Below are 25,169 nucleotides of genomic sequence, written 5' to 3'. Positions count from 1 at the left end.
CCATTTGAGTTTTCGATGGCCCAGAAACCCGAAAGATAAGGAAACATCTCCTCTTCTGCTTTTTTCCATCGTACCTAGGGGGCGGCTCTCCACTCCTCTAATTTTTAGTACAAAAAATTATAATTTTGAATATTTATATATTGTATATAAATAAATTATATATCAATTTCAAGTTAAAAGATAAGTCCTATATTACTTAAGTATGACTATTATATTACATTGATCTCTTATATAATAGTTACTCTAAGAGGACAAAGTAATCTAAAATACAACTCTAATAAATTTATATTTTTCTGAATGTATAAATTTCAATTTATAATTTAAATTATATTATAATTTGTGTCTAAAAAGATTTTAGACTCAAATTTTCTTTTAAAATTGATGTGTCATGAGGCTGAGTGGAGTGCAGTTTCAACCCCACCCCCTGCGCGGTGGGGGCGGAGTAGAAAAACCTCTCTCCACATGGTGCTAGGCAGGGAGGAGGTGTCCCATACCATGCGGATAGCACCCTTAATCGTACCTATATTATTATAATTATAATGAATCATTCTATTATTAAGTTAATGCGAAGCTGACATATGCTTTAGGTGTAACTCATTTTTATAATTTTTCATTTTTCATTTTCTCAGCTTGACACGTGAGATACGTGCATGCATGTGACATACTGGGTGTCATTCTCATCAATTTACGTAAATTCATCTCTCTATTTATGTGGGTGTATATGTATATATATATATTCACAATATTCAATATGAAAAATATTTATATATAACCCGTTATTTATGATAAAAATAATAATTTATTATCAAGATTAATCAATTCTTATTAAAATTAATCATTTTCATGGCAAATTCACAATCAATCGTTTTCCTCGTCATAACAATACATGTAAACAAGAAGAAAATTGTGGATACCGTTTATCGGTTATGTTTTGGGGTTTGATAATTCTGTTTTAGCTGGTCGGTCAACGCAAGTAACTGAATGAGCTGAAAGTTGGTTCAACAGTTGATATTCAGTAGTTGATGTTGTCTAGTCCAAATACTCGCCTGAGGCAAGGCTACGGAGTACGGACGAGTGATCATGTAGTACAGATGTAAGAGGGAGGAGTGGAGATTATGCAGGCCAGCCGCAAAGCCATTTCGTCGTTTGCAATCAGGTGCAACGTAACTCACGCCACCAGAAAGTAGTGATGTGCAGTTTCGCTTAGGATTACTCAACAAGTACAGGAGGAAATATACAATAAATCTACTCTAATCATGACCGAGTATGAAATTCTGAAATTCAGATAGCTAGTTCTTAATAGAATAGTCAAGAGTTTTGAAGTTGTGAGCCGTAAGGAAGCCCTTTTTTTATTTTATTATTATCAATATAACCTACTGTTGTCCAACCATGGTTACACTTTTTCTTCTTTTTTTTTTTTTGGCTAGTATTACTATAAGAAATGCTATGCATCAGCCTCACACCGGCACACACTTTACATTACTTTTTTTTTTTTTTACACTCAATATGTTGAGTGTGTGCTGGTGTGGAGCTGATGCAAATATTTTTCCTATTACTATTGCTAGTACTTTGAGATCATTTTCATTTACGTACCGGTCAGATCAACCTTGAACGGCAGCTTTATATATAGATTGCTCAAGCAACAATACCTGCTATCTATTTCACATGGCAAAGTTGATCCAACTCCAGAAATTCAGAAAAATTAAGGTGCTAACAAGAAGTTGTATTTGGTTTTCATGAATATGCATGTTGAAGCGTGTTTTCTAGTCGCCAATTGTGAGAATCTCCTGTACATGCGAGGATGGAATTAAAGATGACTGGTGGTGGCTGTGTTATCTATGATGCTGTAACACCCCGTTCCCAAAAAGATATTTTAGAATTTTCGAGGAGCCAGTATGCTACTACTAAATTTAAATATAAAAGTTTTTCCTTTTTAACGACGTGCCAGGTACAAAAGAATTCCATAAAATAACAAATTTCAATAAATACTGAAAATCCAAAATAAAGTCTGTGGAAGCACTTATTAAAAATACGGAAATCTCGAGTGCTTATCAAAATAATTTATTTAAACTTTAAACCATAAAAGTAATTATAGCATAATCTGTCTAGGCCTCTGCCTCGCCTCCCTGGGTCAAGTCCTGTCCTGCAGTCTCATATTAATAAATGTCATCACCTGGGGTGGTTTAAAAACATGAAAATAAACTAAAATGAGTCGAATACTCAATAAGCAACACATCATACAGTAAACACAATAAACATAAGGTTTCTTGAAAAGAGTGCATATTCATAAATACATTCATAAATAACATAAACATGAACATTAATTTATCTTTCACTTATCATAGACCGTTACCCACTGTTGACCCCCGTGAGTTAGGGTTAGCGAATCTAAATAGATTCTGATTCCGCCCGTGGCCAATTGGTATCAGAGCCAGGTTGAAAGATTCTGTAGACTTTTCAAAATAAAGAGTGGAAAAATTTGCAAATAAAATTTTTTTTTCTCTTTCTTAAAGTTTTGAAATAATAGAAAAGGACTTAAATGAATGTCTAGACCAAGGTCTCCCCAAGGCAAGTTCTGCCCTGTAGTAAGTATGTTATAAATTTTCTTTTAGTAGTTGAATGCATTTTGATTGACATTGTTAAAACATGCATGTTAGAATGGCACCTCGTGGAAGAAGACCACCCATACCCACCTCTGAGAACAATACCGTACAAGATGATAATTCAGAAGTACTTGCTGCTGCAGCGACACGTTTCTTTCAAAGGATGGTCAATGGTGATATGGTGGTAGGTAGAACCACACAAGTATGATGCACATTAGAACAGTTCTCCCACCAGCACCCACCTACTTTCGATGGCAGATTGAATTCCTTAGATGCGGAAAGCTGGATTGAACGTATGGAGCAGATTTTCGAAGTGCTCTACTGCACGGATGATCAGAATGTGACATATGCCACTTATCATTTGACTGACATGGCAAACAAATGGTGGAAGTCGACTCGGGCTTTGGTTCAATCGGAATTAGGGGAAGCAGTCCCCATTTCTTGGGAGCATTTCAAGAGAATCTTTCTGGATCACTTTTTCCCACGAACTCTTCAGGAGTCGAGAGCTCGCCAATTTATGGACCTTACTCAAGGATCAATGACAGTAGCACAGTATGCTACGACATTCATGAAGCTTTCCCGTTTTGCCAGTTACTTAATTCCAGATGAGGAAAAGAAAGCTGAAAAGTTTGAGCGCGGTCTGAATCGCAGGATTAGGGAGCGTGTACGTACTCTTAGGATTCGGAGTTTCACGGAATTGATCACCCATGCTACCATTGCTGAAGAAGACATTCAAGAAAGTATCGATTACAATAATCAAAGAAAGCGACAGCAGCAACAACAACTCCAACCAGCATCACATAGGGATAAGAGGCCTTGTCAGGATAATGGACAACGGCCACGACAGGGAGAGACAGGATGACTTCCCCTGTGTGGAAAGTGTAGTAAGAGGCATGCAGGGAAATGTTTGTTGGGAACCGAAGCATGTTTCAAGTGTGGGAAGGAAGGACACCATCTTCGAGACTGTCCTGGGAAGAACATAGCTACTACTCAAGCTACAAGAGATGGACAGAAGAATATGGCACCAGCTCGAGTTTTCTCCTTGGCACAATTGCGTGACACCAATGTGCCCGCCAATGAGAACACAGGTAACTAATTTCCTGAATTTGAAATATTGATTATTGTTGGAGTATTAGCTATGTAAGTTGTGGTATTCATGATGACTATTGGAAATATTATAGGTGCTATAGGTAACAAAATTCTATCTCAGCATGAATTATAGGAGTTAGGATCTGAACTTTGGAGAGTCTCAGGTTACGATTTATTTGAGATTATTATTGCATGTGAAGAGTTTTATTATTCTATGTGGGGAGTTTTAATTATTTTTCTGTGGAGTTCAGATAATCGTCTAGTCAAATTATTTTAGGCTTATAATCGAACCCATTATCGACGTTTACAATTTTGGAGATCAATAAGTGAGATTTAAGAATAAATCTCGAAGGATTAAAGGTCTGGGAATAATAGGCTCGACAAATTGATCAATGATTTAGAATAAAGACAACGAAAAAATGTGGAGAATAAGTACGTTAGTTGTTGAGGTCTAGCAAATTCCGATGAATAAATTTTTATAAGGAGGGGAGTTTGTAACAACCCGATCCTAAGATTAGGCCATAAGATAAGTTTTAAGTATTTTTCTTATAACTAAAAATATTTTTTTATTATTATTTTCAGATTTTAAGTTTAATTTGAATTTAAATATCATTTCTTCCTATCTCTACCCGTAAATCTCATCTCTTGATATTATAACCCTACCTCATACTCATCCTTATTCCCTAAATTAATAAATTCGAATGCTATTAGGAAACCAACTCATATGAGAAACCCTATCATATATCCTTCACTTTTTTCCTCTATAAAAAAAACTCACGAAACCTCTTTCTAAACACGACACACCTCACGTCTCAGCCCTGTAAAAACTCCTCAACAGAGGCCTTCCTCAGTACTTCACCTCGCATAGAAATTGCTGTCGATTTATTTCCGTCACCCAGGTCCACCGTCACGCGATCACGCATTTGCGTCTCTTTTAGTGAGTTCTGAAACTCCCGCACAACTCTATTTATTTTCTTCTTTTTATTTTCTAGTTGATAAAGTCTCGTAGGTTCTTTTATTCTTATTTCCGTCAAGTGTAATTGGTAAAGTACTTCCGTAAAGCACCATTTTGACTTGTAACTCTCTTATATTATTTAATTAATATTTATTTTGAGATTATTACATATACACCCCTTAGTGTTTAAGAAATGACTAAATTGTTTTTGGACTGACTATTTTTTTTTTTTTACGTAGGCTCTTATTTACTGGCTTTAGGTCTTTTTGCTCCAAAGATTATCAGTTTAGAATAATTCAGTGATAGGAAGATTTTAGGTTCAGAAAATATAGGATATTTTTTTAATAGTTTAGATTTTCAATAAAATCTCCTGTTTAATTAGAAATTTATGCAAATTACGTGTTTATTTTTATAGGCGACCGATTACGTGCCGAAAATAGTGGTTTAGCGTTGCAAGGTAAGTAGCATGATTATATTCTTACATGTATGTATGGTGTAAACTGTTTATTTTTGTTATAAATGATATTATGCATGTATGCCCTTCATTGGAAGTCCATTTTTACATACCCAAGACATGATAAAAAGTCATGATTTTATGTTAAAGTTTATGAATGTTGATGATCTTATGTGATAATTTATGCATTAAAATAATTATGGGAGTCATACATGATTTTTATGTAAGAGTTATTCATAAAATTATTTATGAAATGCATGATTTTATGTGAGAGTTGTTTCATAAAATTTTCTATGAAAAGTCATGAATTTATGTGAGTAAACATGTGTCACGATATTATGAAATAATGTGATTTCATTTGAAATCTATGATACGATGTGACAAGTATGTATGTGATTTATTTTGAAATCTATGAAATGACAAGTATGCAAGTGTGATTTGATAAATTATGTAATGACCTATGTTATGATATGAAAACGGTACCTATGTTATGGGCATATTGCATTGCCAGGTCGTGTATGCTGGTAGTGCACCCAGTATTGTCTTCCTTATGTATGGATTCCACAATCCGCGGCCACGGGCGGAATCAGAATCTATTTAGATTCGCTAAGCCTAACTCACGGGGGTCAATAGTGGGTAACGACCTATGATAAGTGAAAGATAAATTAATGTTCATGTTCATGTTATTTATGAATATATTTATGAATATGCACGCTTTTCAAGAAACCTTATGTTTATTATGTTTACTGTATGATGTGTTGCTTATTGAGTATTCGACTCATTTTAGTTTATTTTCATGTTTTTAAACCACCCCAGGTGATGACATTTATGAAGATGAGACTGCAGGACATGACTTGACCCAGGGAGGCGAGGCAGAGGCCTAGACAGATTATGCTATAATTACTTTTATGGTTTAAAGTTTAAATAAATTATTTTGATAAGCACTCGAGACTTCTGTATTTTTAATAAGTGATTCCACAGACTTTATTTTGAATTTTCAGTATTTATTGAAATTTGTTATTTTATGGAATTCTTTTATATCTGTCGCGTCGTTAAAAAGGAAAATCTTTTATATTTAAGTTTAGTAGTAGCACACTAGCTCATCGAAAATTCTAAAATGTCATTTCGAGAACGGGGTGTTACAGATGCCAAAGTTAAAATTCTTCAATCCATATGAAGAAGTGAAAGTAAAAATGATTGAGTGAGTAACTTGCATTTTCTCTGTCTTCAGTTCCCCCCTCGTAGGGTTTGTCCCCTCAAACATTCATGTTGTTGCATTTAATGAGATAGGTCCTTATCGACAATCAAATCTCCTGTCGATAATCAAATCTTCGATACATTTAATGCGACATACCCCTTCACGTATGGTTAAGGCAAGGGTCCTGCCCGCGTCTGCCATGACCGGATCATTTATTGCAGGAGGTTGGGCTGGGTTGGGCTCACTCTAGTCTTAGGCCCAAAAGCCTTTTGTTCAAAGGCTAGGCCTCTTAAAAGGAAGAAATATCCCTTCCAATGCACATAATAATCCTGCGATTCATTTTTTCTAGTTTGGAAAAGTTGTTTCAAAAGTGGTATTTAGCTATGAGTAATGCTATTTTTATTTTAAGGTGAGTTTGGATAGACAGTTCAAATAAAATGAGATGAGATGTTTTGTTGAAAGTTGAATAAAATATTGTTAAAATATAATTATTATTATTATTTTTATTTTAGAATTTAAAAAAGTTAAATTGTTTATTATATTTTTATATAAAAATTTGAAAAAATTATAATAATAAAATAAGATGAGATGAAATAAAATGAGATGAGATGTTTTGTGTATCCAAATTCACCATAAATTACCATCCTATTGTATTTATTGATGTGAGACATTTAAGTGGTTTTTTTATTTTTATTATTTAAGTGAATAACCATTAAAACTTGATACTTCAATAATTATGATAAGATCCAAGATGACGAACAAAGTTTCTTTTAACTAAAAAAGTGAAAGAACTTGAAAACCAACACCATTGGTGCTACCAAACTTTGGCAACTAAAGCTGGAAATAAAATTCTATGAACTTTCTGTGAGGGGGTGAACTACTAGCTAGCCTCGTTTGTTTTGCAAGGTACGTTACTGGAATTTGTAATCATGGGACAGGAAGTAGTTTTTCAGAAATTAAGATTGTGAATTGACTTGCGAAGACAGGTAGGGACATGGATGCACGTTGCTGATACAAAGAAGACACGATTAAGAAGACGAAGTTTTCAGAAATTAGTTTTCGATTTGTTTAGACATAGGTTACGTTTGGATGTTGAAGTGAGTTGAGTTGAAATAATAAAATATTGTTAGAATATTATTTATTATTATTATTATTATTTTAAGATTTGAAAAAATTGAATTGTTTATTATATTTTATGTTGAGATTTGAAAAAATTGTAATGATGAGTTGAGATGAGTTGAGAGAAGTTGTGATTCCAAACGAATAAACAATTTACATAGAGAGCAAAATATTTTTTTAATTATTTTGATAAAAAAAAGACCGTTGTGTAAAAGTAAGGTACGCGGTTTTGGTTCTTTGGATGGGGACAGAACAGTTGTACAGGTGTCATTTGCAGCTTCTTGTTTTTTTTTTTTTTATGACGTGTCATCTGCTTGTTGATTGGATAATAGAGATCGCGGTCTGATTTTATTTTTATTTTTGTTATTTTTGAAAATTAAAAGTTGCTTGGTACTTCAAAAAAAAAAAAAAAACAAAGTTGCTTGTTAGGTACCGGTAATAATAATCACTCTATAAACCAAGGTAACTGCTACGACGCTCAACAACTTATCGATTTCTCTTTCTATAAATCTGCAGACTCTTCTCTCTATTTTTCTTTTTCATCTGTGTCTCTCTCGGAAAACGCAAGAACGGAATATTCCTGTGTGCTCGCTAATCTCTGCAACTAACTGCTCGCTCGCTCTCTCAGTACTATGGCAACCGTTTTCAGATCTCGCCGAGCCTCCGAGCCCCGATCGGGAGGAAAAGTGGTCCGAGGCAGGCGGGTTGCCGCCCCGAGGACTCCGTACGAGCGGCCAAGATTGACCAATCCAGGTGCTTCCGAAAACCCTAGTTGGCTCTCCAGGCTCCTTTACTCCCCTACTCGTCTCATTGCTAGCGGCGCCGGAAAGATATTGTCTACTGTTTTCTCTCCCGAGCCTTCGTCTTCTTCGTCTTCTGCCTCGTCCTCCGGTGGCGATTCAAGTTCCGGTAGGTGTTTTCTCTACTATAATTCATGTATAGGTCTAGAAATTGGATGCTGAATTGTTTGGTGGAGGGGTGTTAATTCTAGGGTTTTAGGTCATGGTGAAGGCGACCATAAAGGTTGTGGAAACAGTGTATTATGAACTATTATTCTGATTATTATTTGGTGGTCTTGTTTAGAAGCTGCGGAAAACATTGGAGAAAACGCTGTTGGGGCATTTAATATTTTGAACTATTATTTGTTCGTCGTGTTTAGGAGTTAAGGGAGATGTTGGAGAAAACGCGGTTGGGGCTTATTGATCTTTTGAACTAACGAAAAATGACGGCTCGATAGCAGAAACCAACGGCCTCAGCGCCATGTTCGATGCGCAACGTTTAATTACTATTCTTCTTTTCTATTCATGCTTCTTCTGCAAATTTCAAGAAACGAATTTAACTCTCTCCTATTCACTGTGATGAAAATAAAGGGTTGGTTGATTCTGTGACGGACCAGAAAGACAAACTTCCCTTTTGTGGTCTGAGTTTGGTTCTGCCTGGGGTAGTTAAATGTAGCAGCCAAGCTAGGTAAGTGAGGCTGTTTGTTTTCAGAGATGAGTTGAGATTAAAGTTAAAAAGTTGAATAAAATATTATTAGAATATATTTTTTAATATTATTATTATTTTGAAATTTGAAAAAGTTGAATTGTTTATTTTATTTTGTGTGAAAATTTGAAAAAATTGTAATGATGATGTGAGATAAGATGAGATGAGATATTTTTGCAAAACAAACAAGGCCTGAAACGATAGGTGATCATGAGTGTATTTAAGATGAGTTGTCGCAACACACACACAGAGTCCATGTTAGCGAACAATCTTATCAACCAAATAGCATTGGCAGGATGAAGATGCTAAAATCAGGGGATGGCCAATGAAGGTGGAACAGGGCAATACGATGGTCATATTATCCTTATTACCCACCATATTACATGCATGGAATGTTTTTTGGGGTTTTCTCAAATTAAGGGATCTAGTCGCGTTTTTATTCACTTTTTTTTTAATGAAATTTTGCTTTTGGCCCCAATAGGGTTTTGCTTTATTTTAATAAATGTTTATGTATCGAGAATTTTGCACTAGGAACAACCATAGAGGTAATAAACTTGTGGATTATTGCATCTTATGTTGATCTCATTAGGTTTTAGTCTAGGGAATTTGTGGTTTTCTGTCATGTGCAGTGTAGTAAATACGTGATAGGTAATTGTGTTTGATGATGATTGGAAAACTGCACAATATGAAAGATAAAAACCCCTAGGGATTGGCTCAAGTTGTAAAGGCCTTTGTCTTGGTGGTATGCTCCCTCCAGGTCTAAGGTTCAAATCCTCTTTAGTGCAAAAAATTTCTAGGGGCCATCAAACTAGGGGAACTTTCCCTTGAGTTACTTGAGGTTTACTTGCGGGAAACTCCTTGCTGAGGGCCTGTGTACCCTCAAGATTAGTCGAGACTTTGTAATTGGACAACTGGTGCCAATAAAAAAGAAGATGGTGAAATGGTATATTTCTTGATTTTTACTAGTATATTTACTGTAAGAGGCATAAGTGACCCTGATCTTTGGTGCCCTTAGCTTTTTTGGTTTCAGGTATGTGACATTGTCAACAAGCATGTCCTCTTGAAACCCCCTAGGGGTTGGCTCGAGTGGTAAAAGTCTTGGTCTTGGTAGTATGTTTCCTCTAGGTTTAAGGTTCAAATCCTTTTGGGTGCAAACAATTTCTAATGGCCATCGGACTGGGGGAATTTTCCCTTAAATTACCTGATGTGCACTTGTGGGAAAATCATTGCCGAGAGGACCTGTGCACCCCTGGGATTAGTCAGCACTTTGTTCTCGGACACCCCGTGCCAATATAAAAATGTTTTCTTTGTTGCAAATCACTTTATGTCTCTAGTTGTTAAGTTGTTGACCCTTTTGCTTCATATTATGTAATAATTATGGACAATAATGAGCAGTTCTTATACTTAAGGCAGGGAAAATGGATTTTTCTTTTAGATCCTTTTTACCGAATTTTTAAAATTTTGTTTGCAGATGATGATATTGAGAATGATGACGACGATATATCTACTCGGAGGGATAATAGATTGATACAGGTACCTTCATCATTATTCTGTGTTGGAGTTATGGTTTTGTTGTAGATGAGTAAAGAGTATATGTATATAAAATATGTGAAATAAAAAAGAAAAAGAATTGGGTATTTTATAGTGGGTATATGATAGATTTTATGCCCAAGATAGGTGCATTAAGATGGGTGTTGTTTCTCATTTACCCACTGCAGATGTTGATTTTGCATCAAGATAGGTGCTTTTTACAAGGAGATATGGAAGTCCATAGAGAAATAACTTTTTCATTAAAGTACACAAGATGTATACAAGAGAGTCGCCTATCTAGAAATAGAAAAAGATACCAGAAATCATGAAAAAGTAGCCTGTTAAAGTCTATAGAGGTTGTCTAGGGAAAAAGAGTATTAAAAATAAATAAATTTTTGAGCTTCAATGTCTGTTTGCTGTCCTCGAAATTCTTTTTGTCCTTTCGATCCAAATACACCATATAGACAAGTAGGAACTCTATTCCACACCGATGCAATTTGTTGGCTTTCTCCTAACCCTAGCCATGAGAAAAAAGGTCCATTACTCTTATGGGCATTACTCAAGCTAAACCAACCTGTCGAAATAAGTCATTCCACGAAGTAGTAGCCATCTCACAATGGAGTAAAAGATGGTTGATGGACTACACACTCCTATAGAGAAATAATGATTGTTGGAAAAGTAAATTGAGGTTCTCTTGATTTATTTTGTGTAGTTGAAGATGCATCAAATGATATGTTAATATTTAGAGTAGTGAATTTAATGCATGAAAGCAGTGATTGATGCTTGTGTTGACTTGTTCAATAGATTACTCGTGTGTTTCCCTAGTGAATTCTAATCTAGGTTGGACCCTACCAATATTGATGTCTAACAAAGTTTACGCTAACAATGGGAATCCTAAAATACTGTTTGTAACCACACAAACATACTACTTTCCTTACAATTTTGCTGGTTTTATATTTGACGCAATACTTATTTTTATTCTTACATCAGAAGGATGGATCATCAGAGATGATCAAGCGCCTTAGGAAGAAGCCCCAAACACCAGCTGACAAGAGTGAGATTAAGCGTCTAATTGAACAGTTACTTATGCAGGAGACCTTCTCGAGGTAATTGTGATTTTATAAAAGAAAAAACTATTTGGATTTATACTGGGTTGTTTTATTTTATTTTATTTATTTTATTTTTATTTTTTTTATAAATAAGAAGCAATTGTATTGATAAAGATAGATATAGCCCAAATACACCGGAGGTAAACATATGATTACACCAAATTAAGAACTAGAAATTGTTGCAAGAAAATCATGGAAGCTGAGACCATTTAACTGTAAAGCAATGGCCCACATAAATAAAGTCTTCCAAAAAAAACTCCTAAACTCCTCCGAGGAGCGTTCATGATCCTCAAAGAATCTATCATTCATTTCACTCCAAATACACCATAAAATACAAATAGGAGTCATCTTCTACATAGCTGTAATCTGTGGTGTCCCTGTGATCCCTCTCCAACTAGCTAGTAGTTCCACCACCGTTCCCGGCATGACCCATGCTACTCCCAATCTGCTGAAAAAGTAAGTCCATATGTCTCTTGCAAAATCACAATGTAAGAGTAAATGATCTACCGTTTCTCCACTATTTCTGCACATACAGCACCAGTGCATAATTGTGAGTCCACGCCTTTTTAGGTTGTCTATGGTTAGTATCTTCCCTAAAGTTGCTGTTCAAATGAAGAACGCAGCCTTGGGAGGTGCTTTACTCCTCCATACGTTCTTCCAAGGAAAATAGGGCCTATCTTGAGCTGTAAGAATGTCATAGAAAGTGCGTACCGAAAATTTCGCTTTCTTGGAAGGCCTCCATTCCATCGTGTCTTCAGCTGGAACCGCGACAGTGATGTTATATAGTAAATGAAAAAATCCACCAGATCATTCACTTCCCAATCTTGTGCCTCCCTAGTGAGATTAATGTTCCACTCCTGTAAACCATGTCTAACTCCCCTCACATCAGCCACCATAGCTTCCTTTTCTCTTGCAATTCTGAAATTGTTAGGATAAGCATTTTTAAGAGCCATATCTCCCACCCACACATCATTCCAAAAACTGATTCTACTACCCTCCCCCAAACACAGCCTAGTATTACTCAAGAAGGCCCCCATCCTTGCCTTATGTGCTTCCACAACCCAACACCATAAGCCCCCCTCATTAGAACACCAACCCCCCCTTGCACACCCAAACTTCGCATCAATTACCCCTTTCCATAAGGCTTTCCTCTCATGATTATAACGCCACAACCATTTTCCTAATAGAGCCTTATTAAAGGATCTATCATTACGAACCCCCAACCCACCAGCGCTCAAGGGAGTACACACTTTATCCCATCCAACTAAGTGAAATTTAAACTCATCCCCTAGTCAACTCCACAAAAAGTCACGTTGGAGTTTTTTAATTCTGGATGCCATGCTTGCCGGGAGGGGAAATAAAGACAAAAAATATGTGGGAAGGTTAGATATCTCTTGATAAGTGTGATCTTCCTCCCTTTCGATAAGTATAACATTTTCCACCCGGCCAACCTACGCTCTAATTTCTCTAACACATCCTCCCAAATTGTCTTGGCTTTAAAAGTTGCACCCAACGGGAGACCAAGATACTTCAACGGCGACGAGGAGACAACACATCCCAATAAGCTTGCCAACCCACTAAGATTTCTCACTGCACCCACGCAACCATCTCCGTTTTAGCAAGATTGATCTTTAACCTGGATACCGCTTCAAAACAGAGTAAGATAGCCTTTAAAGATTGAATATGTCCTGCATTTTCCTCACAAAACAGTAACGTATCATCTGCAAACAAAAGATGAGAAACAGTGATGGAGTCATGGTTAGAAGCCCCCGCTGAAAATCCTGGAAAAAAACCCCCCTCTGCAGCTGCCGACACCATTCTACTAAGTGCCTCCATCATGAGGACAAATAAGAGTGATGAAAGTGGATCGCCTTGTCGTAGTCCCCGTGAACTATTAAAGAAACCCACCGGATCACCATTTACCAAAATCGAGAAACGAGCCATCGACACACAATGCATCATCCACCCCTTCCATCTTTCCCCAAATCCACATTGACCTAACAAATAAAATAGAAAATCCCTATTGACGTGGTCATAGGCCTTCTCCATGTCCACCTTACATAAAATACCGGGTACCCCCGACTTAAGTCTACTGTCCAGACACTCATTGGCTATAAGAACTGAATTCAGTATTTGTCTACCTCTCACAAAGGCATTTTGAGACTTAGAAATGATCTTATCTATTATTATGCTCATCCTGTTAGCAAGTACCTTGGCTATTATCTTTGTATATGTTGCCCACAAGACTAATAGGCTTGAAATCTTGCACCTCTATGACACTCACCTTTTTTGGTACAAGTGCAATAAAAGTAGCGTTTAAACTTTTCTCGAATTTTCCAAACGAGAAAAATTCCTGAAAAACCTGCACGACATCTCCTCCCACCACCTCCCAACAAGTCTGAAAAAATGCCATGGTAAAACCGTCTGGATCCGGTGCTTTGTCCTTGTTCATTTTTCTGACGACTAGTCGTACCTCTTCCTCTTCAAATGGTCTCTCCAACCAAGTCATGCTGTTTTGATCAATGGCCTCAAAAACTAGACCATCCACCTTTGGCCTCCATTCATATGGTTCCGTCAACAATCGTTTGAAATGTACAGCAATGTGATCTTTTACAGCTTGATTTGAGGATATACCTCCATCTATAGTCATGGACTCTATGGCATTAAACTTCCTGTGTGAGTTTGCAACTCGATGAAAGAACTTTGTACATCTATCCCCCTCCTTGAGCCACAATGCTCTTGACTTTTGCTTCCAGGAGATCTCCTTCATTAACATCAACCTTTCTAACTCGGATATTACTTGGCCTTTGCGTTCATTCTCATCTTCAACACCCTCCAAGCTTTGTAATTCTTGTAGGAGATTTTATTTTATTTTTGTAATATTACATTTCCAAAAGACTGTTCATTCCATGTCTTTAAATCCACTTTCAAAGCTTTCAGTTTTCCAGCCAATATCTTGCTTGGAGTGCCCTCTAGTTGATATGAATTCCACCATTGCCTAACCAATTCCACAAACCCCTCCGTCTTTAACTGCATATTCTCAAATTTAAAAGGTCTTCTCCCCCCTGGAATTCCTCCACAGTCTAACATTATGGGAAAATGATCAGAACATACCCGAGGAAGTCTTTTCTGACATAAATCTGGAAATTGCGTTTCCCATGAGGGAGATATGAGGAATCTGTCCAGCCTTGACCAAGCTTGTTTATTAGACCACGTGTAATCACCTTCCATAAGAGGAAGGTCCATAAGTTCTAGCTCAAATATTATACTGGGTTGTTGCCCACCTCAATTGCTTTTAATTGATTGATCTATGGTTTTCTAATCTGATGGAGCGACCTCAAGTATACAGGACTAATATGAAAGGGTTTCCCTAAATTTTTGGTTTATTTTTTCTAAAGCATGTACTCTTTGTTTTGTAATTTGTAGGTTCTCTAACACATGTAGAAGTTTGAAGTATCCTTGTTTTATGGACCCAAAAAGTTGTTGCAAAAAATGTGTATAGATGGACTTAACTGTTTATCCACTCTTAACAGTAGATCTTCTGACCCCCTTCAAATACATATGACACTCCCCTACCATTGTAAACTGTCCATTCACTTGAACTTCAGTGCACTAACCTAACTCCTAAGATTATGGGAGGGAACTCTTATAAACGGGGGATTTTCAAAAGATATTCCCATCAACAAGTAATTGAGATGCTAGAAAAATAACTGGGGAGTTATGGGCTGGTATCCTTAATAGAGCTGGGCTGAGTTGGGTATTGCCTAAGAGTGTGGTGGAACTACGAGTGTGCTGGAACAGAGGGCATAATAGCACTCAACTGGCAGCAGTGTGGCGAATGATGCCTTTGTGCTTAATGTGGTGTTTATGGCCGGAAAAGAATGATAGGTGTTTCAACAACAAGGAGCGCGCAGTGGGGGAAATCTGGAATTTATTTGTATTTTATCTTTTTCAGTGGTTTTCTGCTATTGTGCTGAAGGGTGGGAATGTTCATGAGTTTCTATCTTCTTTTCAGCTCACTAGAATGTAATTAGGTGTCTCACTTTGTATACTTCCTATGTACTTGGGCATTGCCTAGTTTCATTCTATTCAATAAAGATTCTTACTTATCAAAATAAATAAATAGCAAGATCCACACACATTTTTTTTAACTTCTCCTGTTTATTATGAAAGGTGTAATTTTTTTGTTGATGAGTGAGAAATCTTTATTGATAAGCGCAAAGGCGCAACCCAAGTACACGGAGTTTACAAGAGAAATACCTATCTGGAAGGAGAAAAAGATGCTAAAAATTCAATACCTACAGTGTAATTAAAAGCATTATATATTAAGGGAACACTAGTTGTTGAAAAGCATACACATCCATTATCCTGAACCATGGGTAAGTGTATAAAATAGTAGGACTAATTATTCGCAGTGGGTATTGAAATGTAACATTTCTGCAGATTATTCATTTTTGTAATCTTTCCTACTATTTGACTTTGAGCTTGGGCTTCTTACCTCTGACCAGGGAAGAATGTGATCGGTTAACTATGATCATTAAATCAAGAGTTGTGGATTGTCTCACTTCCACAGATGCAGAGGATGGGAGACCAAGTACGATGCTCAATAAAACAATTGATAGTGGTATTGCTTAAAACCATAAAATAATGTGTTGAAATACCCACGTGTGGCTTATGGTGTTAATTATATTACAGATATAGACATGCCTGATCTCTGCAGCACAGCTGTTATGGAGGCAAAGAAATGGTTGGAGGAGAAGAAGTTGACAGATCCAAAAGATTTGGATCATGGAACCGGCACTTTGAATTCTGTTTTGTTGCCACCAGTTAGTTATTCTTTCATACAGTCTTTTAGTTATTGTGGGGGGGGGTTTGCTTGTTATGTGCAAAAGTGCATGTGTTTTTGGGTGCTACATGCATACATATGCATATTGCTGCTCTATTGTGTTCAATCTTGATGCCTTGATTAGGAATATGCAATTGTAATTCCAGTCTCTGTGCACATCTTTTTGCAAGTTTTGAAGGGACTAGCTGCCATCTTGCGAATTTCTATTGTCACCCTTTACTATTGCAGATTCAAGAGTTGCTCCTTTCTATTAATCTATATTTTATATATACCTTATGTGAATTGTACTTGTGGCTTTCACCAACTCTTCACCACTTACTTCCTTGGTGCTTTCTGGTAAAAAAGTCAATTGAACCATAAATTATCTTCACCGGCTTGTGAATGTTAGTTCATTTTAAGTTGTTGAGTAAACCTACTTATCTAAGTAACTTCTGTCCTTGTAGTTATAGCATCCAAACTCTTGCTTTTAACTCTTTCCATTTGGTGCCGGTGGCTTGTTGCTTATAAATATTTCCACCTACCTGTCCTGAATATGCACGTGCCTTTTTATCATCAAGTCTTGCATTCTTTTTCTTGTAAAGTAAGCTCTCATTATGTAAGATAAATGTCTATTTCTGTGCTTACTGTTTAAACGAAAGTTTATTGAGTATAATTGCTGTTGTTTCCAGTAGTCTACATACAAAATCATTGGATATGTAAATTTTCATGATATTTAACATATTCAGGATAAATATTTTTTTTCTTTTTCTATGGAGAAGACACTGGAGTACAATTATTGCAATAATAAAGGGTTGTTTTTGGAAGTGTAATGCCCTATTGTTTGCATCACAAAACTGATTTTGAATGATCCAGGTTACCGAAGTTGAAGTGGGTTCACCAGTGGATATGGCCAGATCGTACATGCGGGGACTTCCTCCATGGGCCTCTCCTTCTGCAAAACATATTGAATTTAAGTCCCTATCTCCAATAGGGATACAGCTTTACAAGGAAGAAACACCATATTCAATTGGTGGGAATTCTGTGTCAACATCAAAGGTGCCATTTCCCTTCATACTCCCTGTATTTTAGCGACTTCAGTGACTTGCATCTATTCACACTGGAATGCCTTTGATAGAATGGACCTGTTGGTTTTTTCATATGTGTTAACCAAATGGTCTACTTGTAAAATCTTCTTCTTTGAGATTGTCTGGGATTCATTCCTTTAAGTTTGAATTTTTCCTATAATTCTTCAACTTGTAAAGCATCTACAGTCAGAAGGGAAGCACATTATGTCTTTCTTTATCTTGTAATCGTCCTTGTACTTTAGAATCAGTGCTAAAAGCAAGTTCTTCAAATATATTTACAAAACTATGTCAATACATTTTGATGATGAGGAATATTTTTTTCTATTATTCCACAAACACTTCCACTTATTGTGTTTTGTGGAATTAAAAAGCTGAAAAAGAAAAAGGACGAAAGGAACAAAAAAGATATATAGATGTATTTTCTTCCCTGCATTCTGCTTACTCAATTTATTATGGTTAATGTGCTGAAAATTGAATGCAGCTGAAAAGGGAATCTCCTGGCACTGGCTCATGGAATATTCAGGAGGAAATACGAAGAGTGCGATCAAAGGCAACAGAGGAGATGCTAAGGACTCTGCCATCCTCTAAAATTGACTGGTCTCAATTTGCTTTAGAACGTAAAAGTAGCCTGAATTCTCTAGCGACTGAAAAACTAGAAGATGGTGATGGAGATAAAAGGCAGAAATCAACACAACCAATAGATGCTTCTTTGAACTTGGCCATAGGAGAAGCATCTAATGGCTTCCCAGGTATGGTTTTAATTACTGGGTGGAGGGAAATTTGTTGAGTTATTTCAGTAATCTATTCTCATTAGTAGCAAAACAGATTGCCTAATTGTCCAAACTATCTAAATTTCAGAATATAGAGAAATTAAAATGTAAATATTTATAATATAGAACTTTATTTTATGCTTCTTCAGTTTCAGTGACACAAGATGTGCTGCAAAAGGAAGTTTTGTCTCATAATCCAGCTATTATTGCTTCTGAAAAAAAGCAGGTACTTTGAGTAGTGGAATGGGAGTTCATATTTTATGTATTAGCTGATAATGAATGCCATAATCGTTTTTCTATGGTTCTAGTTATAGAGTTGCTGACACAGTTTACCATTTTGTTGTGAAGGATTTGGAAGCCACTCAGATCTTTTCGGAAAAAGGAGGTGGTCTTTATAATCATCATTCACTTTCAATTATGTTTTACCTCATAGCAACATAATGATGCGTTGCTAGTACTTCTGTTAATTATCTGTTTCTCTGCTGTTTAACAGTAGTGTACTTTGTGTTTCCTTTGATATTTAAGTTAATTTTTATAGACTACAGGTAAAAATTACATTTCATTAGAAATTGAAATAGATTTTACACAGCATCCTGTAGTTTGTTAATAGCATTGCGAGTCCATCCGGAAGCAAGGGGATTGAGAATCAGGTGAACCAATGTAGGCTACAGGGTTTTCATATTGTTTTTATATCATTTTTTTTTTAATTATTGAATGATTCTATAGGAAAAATGCCAAAAACTACCTTTTGATATCTGGGGAAATTGAAAAAAGGCTATCTGCTGGCTTTTGAAAGCCTATTGGTATAAGCAGCCATAAGATGGTATGGTGGAGGAAGCGGACTAAAGAAAAATTCTAATTTAGTGAGTGGAGTAGTAACAATGTGCTTGTCATATTGTGATGTACTGAATAAGCTCTCTCTATAGACTCATGGCTGATACCTATTATAGATCTCAACGGAAATCAGAAAGCTGATTCTTTGATCGATGGTGGAATGGTCTGGAGAAGATGGATTCTTCTCCCCTTTCAAGGTCCGTCAAAGCTAGTACCTATCAAATTGAACTTGGAAAGAAACAATCGGAAATGTTGTGAAGAATGTGGATTTCAGTTGTATTGGGAGGACATGGATTTTTGGTTCTATTCCCTTAAGTGGGCTTTGCTGTTCTTGTGGAGAAATGAATTAGAACTACTTGATGTCTTATTCCAAATAGATATATCCTTGTGGGAGATTGACATGGTTGTGAACCTTAGAACAGCCATCTATAGAGGCTGTCTTTGACTAAGTTTTTTCAGTGATATTGCTATTCAAGCTGTCAAGGGGACATCCAGCAATAAAAATTTCCGGATATGATATGGATGGTACAAAGGATCTTTTCGCGGAGTTATCAAGTCTGCACGACTCCATCTTGGTGGGCGGCTGCTTTCATAAGAGAAAGAAGTGTTTTTTAGTGTAAACTACGATGCTAAGGGTGGTAGCTCAACTAGAGGGAAGTCTAAAGGGAGGACATTGTAAAGACGGGAAATAAGTGGTTGGGGTTGGGTTTTCGGGTAGAGTTTTAGTTCTACGGGAAACAAGGGGTTGGGGTCGGGCTTGGTGTATTTTGGGTTGTTTTTCACAGGCTTTTTGGGTCATTTGGGACTTTCTAATATGGGCAAGATGTTTTCTTGTATACATTCGGTGTACTTGGTTACTCCTATTGATATATATATATATAATATTTTTATTTATAAAAAGGAAGTGTTTTGTAGTGTATATAAGGATACACAAATGTCATTGCAAGTTATGACCATTTGCTATGTATAATGAAAAACATTTTATTTTGTTAAAGCTTTCAATCCAAAAGCTTAGGTTACTAGGATTCGGTCACCAAATCCCTTCTCACTGAACTGCATGCATACCTTTCATGTGCTGCTGAGCAGAAACGAACACTGAAGTGAAAACTGAGATCTACTGAATGGGGGCCGGCCAGATTTGGACCAAAGACCTTATAGAACAACCTGGCATCGACACATTAAAACTTTCAACCCAAAAGCTTGTCGTAATCAGTAGTGTGCCAACTATGTAAATCAACTATACAAACACACGAACTCTTTTCTTCAGCTACAGATAATTTTACAAGCTGAATATGCCCTTTTTGTATGTGTTACCTTGATGCAATCCATTAGATAGTACCAAAAATCCATTGTGTTTTACTTCTCTTTCTATACAGAAAGGAAATTTTCTTTTAACTGTTAAAAATCATTTGATATAGGCTCACAGGATGGCACGAAAGGGATATTAATTGATGGAAAAAGAGTCCAATCTTCAGCAGATATGGAGACTCAAACACCCTGGTTAGTTGGTGTTTTTATTGGTGATTATTACTCATGCAGCTTCATAATTTTTTGTGAACATTATTAGTTTCATTTTGCTTCATATGTAAGCTTTTATGTTGTATATATATTTGGTTTAGGGGGTACTTAGTGCCATGGAGAGACACAGAGAGAGAGGGGGGGGGGGGGGGCAAACGCCTATGTGCTGCAATCTTAAATTGCTTATTAGCACGTGTATTTTACCCCTTGGGCAAAATCTATGTTACATCAAGTGGATTTAATACTACGAGAACATGTCTGAAGAGTCAAAATTCTTTAATGTCCTCCTATACTCTTGTAACATGATCTGTCTTCTCTAGTGAGGAAACTGTGTCCTCTTTAAGAAAGTTTTCTTACTTCATTTTTCATGGTTACAACTTTTATGTGCATGTTTGACTATTGACAAGGGCCACAAAATAAATATTAAACTTGTTGAACCCATTATGTACCTGGCCTAGAAGTGCCCCAATACTCTTATTACTTATAAAAAAAAAGAAGTGCCCCAATACTTCGTCATTCTATCTGTCTCCGAATAAATATGGCCTCCTTATGAAGGATGCCACTAAATCAAAGTAAAACCTAGAATGATGTTGTATTAGTTAAGGGTTTTCTTTTTTGCACGATAAACAAACAACCCCCCCCCCCCACACACAAGAAAACTGGCTTCGCACCAAAAATCCCCCTTCTCTTCTTTGTAAGCTAATTTTCACTTGTGGTGTTGTAACTTTGGGTTGCTACATGTACCACAGTGATGCTAGTCCTGGAAATGTTGATGGTCTGAAGGATGATATTCTGACAAACGAGCAGCATAACTCCACAGTGGGAGGAACCACACAAGGTGAAAGTTCTAGACCCATCAGTTGCCTTGTAGAATAAAAATTGTCCATATGTTACTTATTGAATATTGAAAAATTGACAATATGTTTGACAGTTTCTCAGGAAGGTAGTATGAAAAACAGAATAGAAATTGTCTTTACATTGTATGTTAACATTCTAAGGGAAAGGCAGAATTAAAATAAATTAGTTGTCTTTATATTATAAATTAGTTGTCTTTATATTATATGTTGACATTCTGCCGTGCTTGTGCTTAATATTGTGCTATTTAATATTTACTCTATAGCTGTCCTTTTTTGCTAGTGTGGTTTTTTTCTTTTTGGTGAATTTTCTGAAATGAATAGTATTAGTGTGATGTTTTTTAATTTGGTTATACAAGTATCTTTTTGTTTGTTGGATTGCAACTTCTTGCCAGAAACAAATATTGAATGAATTTTAACTTTTTGAATGAATATCAGTCTCTGCACCATCAATTTTTGTGGTCTCTTAATTTATTTAATATTAGTTTCACCATTTTAATTGTTTAGCTTACAAATCTTACCGTATTTAGCTACTTGGTGAATTTTCCTTTACCAAAAATTGCTTGATAGGAATTAGATTTATTATATTTGCTAAGTTTTCTGGAAATTTCCCCTGAAATGTTATTAAAAGTCTTACTTTTCTGTAACTTGGGGTTTACCTGATTTTTTCACCCAATTTGAGTCTCTTTGCCTCATACTGTGCAGTCCAACCTTAGGGTTGCATAGCCTATAAGCTGATCTTGTTTGTATATATTCTGTTCTAATTTATAGAATGAAAGGTTTGAATCTAATCTACCTCTTCTCTGACTAATTAATTGGTGCCACGTGTTTGCTTAACTAGTCAATTAACTAGTATTTTCATTGTTTTATGCACACCGAACTGAGGCTATGCCACTAGATATTTTGGATATATTTATCATTTATAAATGTTAAACTCTTATTGTTTAATCTGACTGGACAATATATTTTGGGTGTTTGTTTTGGCTGCTGCCTTATTTCTCACATTTTGAAGGGGGTGGGAAAGTTCAATTTGATACTGTTTGCTTAGTTGTTGTTGTTTCTCCTTTCTGGATGGCTTCGTTATATCTCAATTTTTTTATTTTTTTATTATTTAAAAGTAAAAACATGTAGATATGGATTTCCTATTGTATTTAGTTTCTCTCACCTGAGTTATGGTCATTCTCCTTGTGTAAAAGTAGGCAAATTTATGCTCCCTGCTGTTAATTCTGAATCTTTTCGTGCTCATCCTACTTCTGAATGCAATTTCAGATTCAACAGTACCCGACAGAAAATTCTTTTCATCAAAAGAGATGGCTGGAACAGGAAGTGGATTTGCTGTTAATGGTTTCCCTTCTTCAGGATCTAGGTAGGAAGGGTGACTGCCCGTTCTTTTTAATGCGACATTATTTAGAATTATATTTATTGGGACGGGTCTCTTCTCTTTCAGCTTATCTGCAGGACGAGATGCAGAACAAAATCCTGAGCCCCATGACAAGGAAAACAATCACATCAGTACCAGTCATGGTAAGATAGCCACAAGTGCTCCTATGGAAGAAACCTGTGAGCTTTTGAGCGAGGCTTTCATTGAGGTCCCGAACGTAAATGACAATGATGGCCTAGCCTCTTGTGATGTTCCAAATGTAAATGAGAACGATAGCGTAGCAGATGACTCCTTAGACAGTTCTAGTATGCAGTATGAAGAGTTGCCTCATGAGGACCTGTCTCAGCCAAATTCAAAAGACACTGTGGCAGGCAAGGCTAGCAACATTGTTGAGAAGCAACGGGGAAAGCAAACCAACAGATACAATAGGAAGGGCAGGGGTAGGGGAAGGGGTAGGAACCAATGATGCCAGATTCTTCTTTTGGGCTATAACTGTTGTATAACTCACTGTAAACTAGTCTAGGAAATTAAGGATAATGCCACGGTAGGGCATTTGTAAGTTATTAAATTGATAATGAGTTCATGTCAACTAGGCAGGGTCTTCTCTTTTTTTTTTTTTTTTTTTTTTTTGAGATTTTTGTCTCATGTAGCCAGGCTTCCAAAATTTGGAAATAATTGGGTATGAAACATTAGATGGTAATGCTTGCTTGAAATGCGATTATTCGCTTGTTGGTGGACAAAATGCATGCATGGATGCATGCATTGATCTGCAGCTGACTCGAAAATGATAATTATACCCTATTGTGATGTACTTGCAAAATGTATCGAAGGACTTTGTTTAAAGCAATTTTCATGTACTGAGATTTTCATTCCGTTTTTGTTATTGCTTAGGTTATCAGCCCGACCATGAATTTCTCACTCTTTCCTGTCGTTGGATTAACCGTGTGTAACATGTAATCCAGCCTTACAACATGACCATCGACCCTCATATTCTATAAATAGAACATTACTGTCTTTGATGTTGAGTTGAGTTGCGATAAGTTGAGTTCTTTAAGAATAATAGTGAGTTGAGATGATGGAGTAAGTTTGTAATGCTTACTTAAGATAAATTTAGATGTGTTTGGAATGTTAAAATGAGTTTAAAAATATTTATGAAAATTTGAAAAAAATTGTAGGTCCTGCGTGTAAAGAGTTATTGAATTGAAAAAATTATGGAGTCTCACGTGTAAAGTGATTTTGAGTTGAGATAAGTTTAATAATTTGAGAGTTGAGTGTTTAGATGTTAAATTTAATTTAAAATTAAATTGAATTACGTTAATTTAAGTAGAGTTCTAACAACAAAATCTTACAATGAGAGTAGGACAAACAGATTCGTTTGAGATAATATCGTTCATCGTTTTGTCATGACTCCCTATGACTCTTCCTTTTGTATCCTACGGTAGAGCTAGGAGGACAAGGACACGGCTTGGATGTTCATTTCCGCAAGTCAAATCCCATCTAATACGTACGTACGTACGCACCCACATTGTGAGTTTAAAGCATTATTCGATGCGAAAGTACGAATGTTTTCTACAAAGATATAATATTGCATTTTGATTTTGAATTTTTTTTATAAGTGGTGTTATTGTAATTAGCGTTGTAAATAATAAAATCCTGCTTGATGTGGATAGGGTCTCAGCGGCACCACTAGAACATCGTTATATAATTGTCTTCTTGTAAGACGCAAATATCGAAGGAAAACAGGGACCATTTCTAGTCCTACCGTCCCTCACAACGATGAAGAGACTATGACTTTCAAATATATTATATACATACACACTACAATTTATACGCGTCAATTTTTATTTTTATTTTTATTTTTATTGTTATTTTTTTGGGTATTTCTCAGCAGCATGTAGTGCTGCAGTTCTACCACCATGACTTTCTAACATAAATGAATTTCGGTTTCAGCTCTGATCTTTCTCAAGGTGTTTCTGATCGTCATTGGTTTCTTATAGCCCTGAGCTCGTCCATCGCCTAGCTTCCAACATGCGTGGGGATATGACCATCAGTCTTGAGGATGTAATAAATGATCAATCTGTTGATCTGGTAATACTCTCTCTCTCTCTCTCTCTCTACATTGTATCTGTTTGGTTCCCGAGAAATTTGGGGAAAGGAAAACTTTTTGTGGATATATCTTATCCCTCCAAAAAAGAAAAAGCAAAAACATGAAAAACAGGTGCCAAAAGAAGTCTGAAATGCTACGTACGTACCATTGCATGTGTACGTACGTTAGTCAACTATCAATCACCTCTGCATATCATGCAAGTGATCATCAGTATTACTGCATCGATCATCATGTTATGCCAACTATATATAAA

General features: G+C 36.2%; 1 protein-coding gene across 3 annotated transcripts; it reads left to right on the top strand.

The window, feature by feature from the left end:
- The first annotated feature begins 7,900 nt into the window (after nt 1–7,900).
- Nucleotides 7,901–23,401, top strand: LOC109009579 (protein KAKU4). 3 transcript variants are annotated; one of them, XM_035682726.1, is made up of 13 exons: nt 7,901–8,327; nt 10,375–10,436; nt 11,424–11,539; nt 16,051–16,166; nt 16,238–16,368; nt 17,241–17,423; nt 17,934–18,201; nt 18,378–18,448; nt 18,571–18,607; nt 20,475–20,556; nt 21,324–21,412; nt 22,698–22,794; nt 22,876–23,401. In XM_035682726.1, the coding sequence occupies exons 1-13, from the start codon at nt 8,051–8,053 to the stop codon at nt 23,273–23,275; spliced, it is 1,929 nt and encodes a 642-aa protein (XP_035538619.1). In that variant the 5' UTR covers nt 7,901–8,050; the 3' UTR covers nt 23,276–23,401. The 3 variants fall into 3 exon arrangements, with proteins under 3 accessions (XP_035538619.1, XP_018845647.1, XP_018845648.1); XM_018990102.2 differs by having other exon boundaries at nt 7,902–8,327; nt 18,372–18,448; XM_018990103.2 differs by having other exon boundaries at nt 7,903–8,327; nt 16,051–16,136; nt 18,372–18,448.
- Nucleotides 23,402–25,169: the final 1,768 nt, after the last annotated feature.

The sequence above is a fragment of the Juglans regia genome, chromosome 11 (genome assembly GCF_001411555.2).
Source record: "Juglans regia cultivar Chandler chromosome 11, Walnut 2.0, whole genome shotgun sequence".
NCBI classification, from domain to species: Eukaryota; Viridiplantae; Streptophyta; class Magnoliopsida; order Fagales; family Juglandaceae; genus Juglans; species Juglans regia.
The sequence above is the reverse complement of the archived record's forward strand: the minus strand, read 5'-3'. Positions and strand labels throughout refer to the sequence as shown.